General features: G+C 44.7%; 1 protein-coding gene across 1 annotated transcript in view; it reads right to left on the bottom strand.

Annotated features, from left to right (window-relative positions):
- LOC137558088 (uncharacterized) overlaps positions 1-9,128 on the bottom strand; it is a 171,854-nt gene that overhangs the window by 161,252 nt on the left and 1,474 nt on the right. The window contains exon 2 of the mRNA XM_068271719.1: positions 6,242-6,307. Within this exon, the coding sequence (XP_068127820.1) occupies positions 6,242-6,307 (66 nt within the window). The remainder of the gene's footprint in view (positions 1-6,241; positions 6,308-9,128) is intronic.

The following is a 9,128-nucleotide window of genomic DNA, read 5'->3' as shown; positions in this document are numbered from 1 at the left end:
GGGGTCACTTGTGGGGTTCCTATACTGCCCTGGCATTTTAGGGGCCCTAAACCGTGAGGAGTAGTCTTGAACCCAAATGTCTCAAAATGACCTGTGAAATCCTAAAGGTACTCATTGGACTTTGGGCCCCTTAGCACAGTTAGGCTGCAAAAAAGTGTCACACATGTGGTATCGCCGTACTCAGAAGAAGTAGTATAATGTGTTTTGTGGTGTATTTTTACATATAACCATGCTGGGTGGGAGAAATATCTCTGTAAATGACACATTTTTGATTTTTTTTACACACAATTGTCCATTTACAGAGAGATTTCTCCCACCCAGCATGGGTATGTGTAAAAATACACCACAAAACACATTATACTACTTCTCCTGAGTATGGCGATACCACATGTGTGACACTTTTTTGCAGCCTAGGTGCGCTAAGGGGCCCAACGTCCTATTCACAGGTCATTTTGAGGCATTTGTTTTCTAGACTACTCCTCACGGTTTAGGGCCCCTAAAATGCCAGGGCAGTATAGGAACCCCACAAGTGACCCCATTTTAGAAAGAAGACACCCCAAGGTATTCCGTTAGGGGTATGGTGAGTTCATAGAAGATTTTATTTTTCTCACAAGTTAGTGAAAAATGACACTTTGTGAAAAAAACAATAACAATCCAATTTCCGCTAACTTTTGACAAAAAATAAATATTCTATGAACTCATCATACACCTAACAGAATACCTTGGGGTGTCTTCTTTCTAAAATGGGGTCACTTGTGGGGTTCCTATACTGCCCTGGCATTTTACGGGCCCAAAACTGTGAGTAGTCTGGAAACCAAATTTCTCAAAATGACTGTTCAGGGGTATAAGCATCTGCAAATTTTGATGACAGGTGGTCTATGAGGGGGCAAATTTTGTGGAATCGGTCATAGCAGGGTGGCCTCTTAGATGACAGGATGTATTGGGCCTGATCTGATGGATAGGAGTGCTAGGGGGGTGACAGGAGGTGATTGATGGGTGTCTCAGGGGGCGGTTAGAGGGGAAAATAGATGCAATCAATGCACTGGGGAGGTGATCGGAAGGGGGTCTGAGGGGGATCTGAGGGTTTGGCCGAGTGATCAGGAGCCCACACGGGGCAAATTAGGGCCTGATCTGATGGGTAGGTGTGCTAGGGGGTGACAGGAGGTGATTGATGGGTGTCTCAAGGTGTGATTAGAGGGGGGAAATAGATGCAAGCAATGCACTGGCGAGGTGATCAGGGCTGGGGTCTGAGGGCGTTCTGAGGTGTGGGCGGGTGATTGGGTGCCCGCAAGGGGCAGATTAGGGTCTAATCTGATGGGTAACAGTGACAGGTGGTGATAGGGGGTGATTGATGGGTAATTAGTGGGTGTTTAGAGGAGAGAATAGATGTAAACAATGGATTTGGGAGGTGATCTGATGTCGGATCTGCGGGCGATCTATTGGTGTGGGTGGGTGATCAGATTGCCCGCAAGGGGCAGGTTAGGGGCTGATTGATGGGTGGCAGTGACAGGGGGTGATTGATGGGTGGCAGTGACAGGGGGTGATTGATGGGTGATTGACAGGTAATCAGTGGGTTATTACAGGGGAGAACAGATGTAAATATTGCACGGGCGAATTGATAAGGGGGGGGTCTGAGGGCAATCTGAGCGTGTGGGCAGGTGATTGGGTGCCCGCAAGGGGCAGATTAGGGTCTAATCTGATGGGTAACAGTGACAGGTGGTGATAGGGGGTGATTGATGGGTAATTAGTGGGTGTTTAGAGGAGAGAATAGATGTAAACAATGGATTTGGGAGGTGATCTGATGTCGGATCTGCGGGCGATCTATTGGTGTGGGGGGGTGATCAGATTGCCCGCAAGGGGCAGATCAGGGGCTGATTGATGGGTGGCAGTGACAGGGGGTGATTGACGGGTGATTGACAGGTGATTGACAGGTGATTGACAGGTGATTGACAGGTGATCAGGGGGGATAGATGCATACAGTACACGGGGGGGGGGGGGGTCTGGGGGGGGTCTGGGGAGAATCTGAGGGGTGGGGGGGTGATCAGGAGGGAGTAGGGGGCAGATTAGGGACTTAAAAAAAAAATAGCGTTGACAGATAGTGACAGGGAGTGATTGATGGGTGATTAGGAGGGTGACTGGGTGCAAACAGTGGTCTGGGGGGTGGGCAGGGGGGGGTCTGAGGGGTGCTGTGGGCGATCAGGGGGCAGGGGGGGGGGAAATCAGTGTGTTTGGTGCAGACTAGGGTGGCTGCAGCCTGCCCTGGTGGTCCCTCGGACACTGGGACCACCAGGGCAGGAGGCAGCCAGTATAATAGGCTTTGTATACATTACAAAGCCTATTATACACTGTTGCAGCGGCGATCCGGATGCCAGTAACCCGCCGGCGCTTCCGAACGGCCGGCGGGTTACGGCGAACGGGGGGCGGAGCCAGTCCCCGGCGGCTGATCGCGTCACGAATGACGCGATCGCCGCATAGCCACTCCCGCAGCCGCCCCCGCCGATGGGCGTATTGCGGTCGTTTGGGCCCAGACTTTGCCGCCGCCCATCGGCTGGGGGCGGTCGTTATGTGGTTAAACGAAAAACAGTACAATCTTTTTTAAAACATTATTTTTAAACGAAAAACAGCACAATATTTTTTCAAACATTATTAATGCTTATCACAGGGGGTCTTAGGTTTAGGCACCACCAGGGGGGTCTTAGGGTTAGGCACCACCAGGGGGGTCATAGGGTTAGGCACCACCAGGGGGTCTTAGGGTTAGGCACCACCAGGGGGGTCTTAGGGTTAGGCACCACCAGGGGGGTCTTAGGGTTAGGCACCACCAGGGGGGTCTTAGGTTTAGGCACCACCAGGGGGTCTTAGGTTTAGGCACCACCAGGGGGGTCTAAGGGTTAGGGGTAGGTACAGGGAGGGTTCTGTATGAGAGTAGGGTTAGGTATAGCTTTAGTAAAATTCCTATTAATCTTTTATAAAACGTTATTATACATTTCACTTTTTAAACAGGGAAGATTAACGTTTTTACAATTGTCGATTTTATACACATTATTTAATGTTTTATAACTTTATAAAACATTATTTTTAAACGATATATAGCACAATTTTTTTAAACGTTATTAATGCTTATCGTTTAAAACCCTGCGCCCTTTTTTCCCGACGCCTTTTTTTAACGTACGCAGATCTCTCTGTAATTAGATTCGATCAGAGAGGAATTTGTCTCTTGTTCAAATCTGGCCAATCATCATCACTAGATGTATGACATTTAGCCTTTTTATTCACGTGCACCATACCTGCATCTTCAGTCTAACGTGGGGGAGGTGTTTGCCTTTATTCAGAGGGGGGACATGAAACAAGCAGCAACTATTTCATGCACCGTCCTCCAGGATGAAATTTCATACACAGAAATAGACCCGATCTGCTTACTCCTCTATTCCTTTTCATCATAATAAAACATCCATTTATTTACCCTGTGACCATTACTTACTAAAATTGTTTTACATCCACTCTCCCATTGCTTGACATACACAGACAACACACTCTCATCTTTTAGGCTCCTATAAACAATATCCAATAGCAATTTACGTCAATTGCACATACACTACAATTTTTATACTATCCTATCACTTCCACCTTCTTTCTCCTACTCTATTCAGCTACAACATTACTATTTACTACTCAGCATCTATAGCTCATCCCGGCTGCAACTAACATCAGTTAGAAAAAAAATAAAAAAAGTTGGGGGAGGAGGGTGTAATAACCTTCGCTGTGGGTGTGTTTTCAACGGCTGGGATGAAGAAAAGAAAAATTTGCTAATCCTGCCAGGAGTAAACAGGAATCCTCTTACACTGCATATGGCATTTTTTACAGCACCTCCCTGACAGGGTTTAGGAGATTTATTGGTCAATAATTTTTTTCTATACACCTTAATCACTGTCATAAAACTACTTTTTAGGGAAGGTTTTTTCTCCTTACAGTTCCTCTTTAGGGAACACTTTAATAAATCAGATGTGGTCAATAGCAGGAAGTATGTAAGCAGTAACTAGGACTGTAGTTTAGATGAATTAGCAGAGAACTAACTGTATAAAACTTAAAGGAATACTATCGATACCCAAGTGTTCTAAAATGACAATGTACAAATAATGTCTAAGTAGCTGTGTAAACATTTTCCTACTTTTCATGTTAAATATCAGAGGCAAAAGCTTTAATTTATTGAGTGTAGGATTTAGCTATATTGGGATAAATCAATTGCAGAAGGGGTGTCTGCTTCAATGCACAGCCAGTGTTTCATATCAGACTACAGAATATTTTTCTCTGAAAGCAAAAACAGTATGAAAAGCTGTGACCATTACAAATGTTCATAACAAGTTTCCTCTGCTCTCTTCAGGCACTTCAGTCAGAAACACAGGACACAGAAGCTGCAGCTGTTGCTCTCTCTCTCTCTCTCTCTCTCTCTCTCTCTCTCTCTCTCTCTCTCTCTCTCTCTCTCTCTCTCTCTCTCCTCTCTCTCTCTCTCTCTCTCTCTCTCTCTCTCTCTCTCTCTCTCTCTCTCTCTCTCTCTCTCTCTCTCTCTCTCCTCTCTCTCTCTCTCTCTCTCTCTCACACAGAGTTACACACATGGTTAACTGATCAAGTGTGAGGGGAATTTTCCCTTCCCTAATGGTTCATTCTGCCCTCAGTTTTGGCATCAGTAAAGTTTGAAAGTATTTTGATAACAGTAAACAAAGAGGTTGCTAGTGAAATGTATACACCAGTACTTAGCAGCACTTCCCAAACAATTCCTAATTGAAAAAAATATGTAAATCGATAGTGTTCCTTTAATTAAGCTGTTGAAATTCCTAATGGAATATATCCCTCATATTATAAATAAAACTGTTCAGCAAACCAGCAACTGGCAACAGAGATCAAGCATCCCTAGTTTGGAGGTTTGTTCATTAGTAAAACTATAGCAGATAACTAATAGTCAAGGCCCTTAATAACTCAGATATGATCAGTAGCAATTAGCTGGTAACTTATAACAGGGCCTATAGTTTAGAGGCTTAAGGGGCCCATACACCTAACGATTTTCCCGCCGATATACAGCAGATTCGATCACTGTGATCGAATCTGCTGTGAAATCATTGCGCAAATGCTGACAGAACGATCGATTTCCGTCCAAAATCATCATCCATATGGAAGATTTTGCTCGATCGCTGGTGGGTCGGGAGTGCATCGATAGCAGCGTTCAAATGTCCAACCGACGCTAGCGGCAATACAATCCCTGGTCTCCGCTGTCTTCTTCTCCGTTGGGCTCTGGGTTCCGGCTGACTTCACTTCCTGTCCCGACAGGAAGTTTAAACAGTAGAGCGCCCTCTACTGTTTCAAGTTCCCCGGCAGGAAGTTCAGTGAAGCTGGAGCCGAGCGCGGAGAAGAAGACAACGGAGACCAGGGGACTCGCGCCGGCCAGATCAGGTAATATATGCAGGGGGGGGGGGGGGCGGCAGCTTCACAGATGGTGAATCGATTTCATGCTGAAATCGATTCACAATCTGTTTGCAGTAAAGGCAGCCATACGATCCCTCTCTAATCAGATTTGATCAGAGAGGGATCAATCTGTTGGTCGATCTGATGGCAAATCGACCAGTGTATGGCCACCTTTAGGGGTATTAGCTTCGCCACTTGTCTGTCTTGGTGACAACAACCACAATCAGTCTAGGATGTTTTAAGTGCTATATGGATCCCAGGCAGACTTATTGGCAGACCCTGCACAACCCCCGACCAGATAAGGACATGGACAATTTGCTGCTGACATCCCTACATGTTGGGAAGCTCACACACACAAACATGTGTCCAGGACTCTATCTGCTATTGTAAACTTCCAAAACAAATATCCCAACATGATGGAACTCTATAGGTTGCAGTTGCAGTGCAAACTACAAAAGAGAAGTCAAAGAGTCCATGGTGAAGGTTGAATGGGCAGCAATTTAACCACAAGCTCTGCAGCTGGTGGGAAACGACCCGCAATCGCCGGTGTGAACCAGCCCTAAATAATCATATTCAATACTGAGCAGCAGTAGGGATATTATGGAGTTCAAAACCCAAGTGCAGTAATATTTAACGCTTTCATTTTTCAGTATACAAAAGGGGATAGGAATGTTGGGGGGCTGGAGAAGAAAAATATTGTTTGTTTTCCCACTGGAGAGATTGTTTTGGGAATCCTGTCTGTAGGACCTCCATAGTAGTATCTGAGATAACATGACAGAGCACTTACTGCTTCTGGAAGATCTTCAAACTCTCCTTCCTTTACCTCTGCGATAGTTGGATTTCCTCTAAGGTCCTATAGGGAAAAAAGTAATTGTGACAATGTATGCATGTGCACAAACAGTTATTAGACAGCTGAAAGAAAAAACTTGTAGACAAGTCTCACTGACCTCAGTTCCTAGCAGTCATACATTCTGTCATTTGAACTACTTAAAGTGGATCCGAGATAAACTTTTACTCATTGCATAATTGTGTTCCTTTCATATACCGGTAGTTTATAGGGCATTCCTCAAGCCAAATACTTTTTTTGTTTTGTTTTAATACTCCAATTCCCTTTAAACTAAACAAGCCTCATCCAGAGCTTTTCAGAGAGCCTTGGCACTCAGTCCCAGGTAGCAGGGGCTTATGGGAGCTCAGTCTGGGCAAAAGGAGGAGGAGGTTACTAGCCATTGATTTCAGAGGCAGAGGGGAGGAGGGAGGAGGAGAGGGGACTGAATTTACACACAGGCAAGCTGATAGCATCTCCAGCCCTCCGCCTGTGACAATGTGACAAACAGAACATGGCTGCCCTCATTGTATCGCTAGCAATAAATAATCATAAACTTTTAAAGATGTTTGCAGCTAGATTTGCTGTGTAAACTTTAGATAAGCTATATAGACAAGTTATTTGTTATAGTTACTTTTGCATCTCGGATCTGCTTTAAGCACGAACATAAGTTTGGGCATACTTTTTTTGTAGTCAACATTTTCAGCCCACTCTCCCGTGGTAATTCAAGTTTACTTCTAAACTTCCAGTGGTTGGGGAAAAGTAAGCTCATGTGCCATGCTGTACCAAACTTGTGGCCCCCTGCCAATACACACATGCTAGTCTCCAGACTAAAGGGGCCCATACACTCAGCCGATTTTCTGGCCGACCAATCGATCCCGATCGATCAATCGATCGATCGCAAATCGGTTGGCCAATCGACCGATCGTTGGCCGATTTCGATCGATTTCGATGGATTTCCATCGAACTGGCAGGGTGGAAAATTTAGGTCTATCTGATGAGATTGCTTATCAGTTTGCATTTGCCTTAATGTAAATCTGATGGCAAAAAAATGCAGTCAGATCGAATTTCAATAGATTTCAAACTGAAATCTATTTGAATTCTATCCTGGTAAAAAATGTTCTAAAAATGCATCAGATAGATCATCAGATGCATTTCTTATCTATCTGCTGCCAATCTGACGAGTGTATGGGCACCTTAAGTCAGCAAGGTCCAATCCTCTGCAGGCAAACTATAAACTACTCCTTCTAACAATCATAATGTTATAAACCTCACAGACAGCAGAGCTGGTGACCACTCTGTACAGCACATACAGGAGATGAGACAGCAAGTATCAAACAATGGTGTTTATTCAGCAAGTGCAAAAATATATACAACAGTGAATAATTATTCCACATACACACCACAATGGCTAAATACTATCAGTGACAGGACTATATACACTATATACAGATCCGAGAATGCAGTACCACATCATTATCAAGGAAAAGTCAAGTCAAGACAAGCACAAAATCACAAACCAGGAGAGCAATACAGTACAAAATCAGAATCCAGAGACAAGGTAAAGAAACAGGCAAGAGGTCAGACCGGGAAATCGGGAACAGGCAATGGGACCAGGAGTTCAGGCAGCTAGCAGCAAGCAGAGGCCTATAGAACTGAAGCTCTGGCAAAGTGTGTAGCAGGGTGGAGTCTTCAAATAGGCTCACTGCAGCTGACTGCATAATTGCAGAGAAAGTCCTGCTGAGGACATCTGGTGGTGAGTAGTGGATATGCAAGATAGTCCAAGATGCCATCCACAGGTAGGACATGGAATCACAAGGTTTGCTAACACATAATCTCTACAAATGACAGGCTAGGCAAAAAGCTGCTGTTTTAGAGCTCATGGGAAGTCCTTCCTTGGGTGAACCCAAGGTGACCCGAGACATGGTTAAGGGTGAGAAGTCAGGAAAGTGAAACAAGTATAGGCAATGTATCCTTGGGTGAAATAGATTGTTACAGCATGAGGCAATATAGACTTTGTCCCACGCATGTGTAATTTGGGTGCTGGCAATAGCTGGACCCCTAATTACAGATCCCCCCCCCCCCCCCCCGAGTTGCTATGACTTGGAGGAGTAGTAATTTTTAACACCTCCGTAATTTCAGGGGCAGCAGGGTGAGTCGTCATTTGGCTTTCCCTATGCCAAACTCACCGGCAACTATTCCATATGTACACATTTGAAGGTCTGTCAGTCCCTGCAGGCATATGATGGGAGAGAGTATCAAAACAGGTGTGTGCGGTGCATTTGGAAAGACGAAGAGCTGGGAGCATGGAGTATAATAGCATAGTCATACAGTGTACAGTGAATGGATGTGATTGGACTTATGTCCATTTGCAGAGTTGTGCTATCGTGTTTATGTTGCCTCAGTCAATTGTGAGTTAATAAGAAAGGTGAGTTAATTCAACAGTAAAGCGTTGTGAATCAGCCCCGGTGTTCCTTCTTTTCTACAACATCTTAAACAGGCTGAGGAGAACGATGGGAAGATCTTGTGCAACCTGGAAGGAGTGTTGTGCCACCTCAAGATTTTACTAGAGTATCTTTCAAAATTTTAGATCTATTCACAATTCCCATGTTCCTCCCATATAGCAGTCCAGGATTTAGAGCTGATAGAGAATCCCATTTCTCTCTACCATGCTTGAGTAGTGGGCCTTGCTAAAATCACTTGTATGATATCAGACCCTGGTTAACTCAGCATCAAAAGTTGCTTGGACTGTTAAATGCTGGAGATAAATTAGGCTTTCACCATAAATAAAATTCTAGAGCGAGATCTACTGGCTGAATTAAATTAAAGGGGCACTATGGCTAATTTCTTC

The sequence above is a fragment of the Hyperolius riggenbachi genome, chromosome 1, assembly GCF_040937935.1.
Source record: "Hyperolius riggenbachi isolate aHypRig1 chromosome 1, aHypRig1.pri, whole genome shotgun sequence".
In the NCBI taxonomy this organism is placed as follows: Eukaryota; Metazoa; Chordata; class Amphibia; order Anura; family Hyperoliidae; genus Hyperolius; species Hyperolius riggenbachi.
Note: the sequence above shows the minus strand (reverse complement) of the source record. Positions and strands in the feature narration are given on the sequence as shown.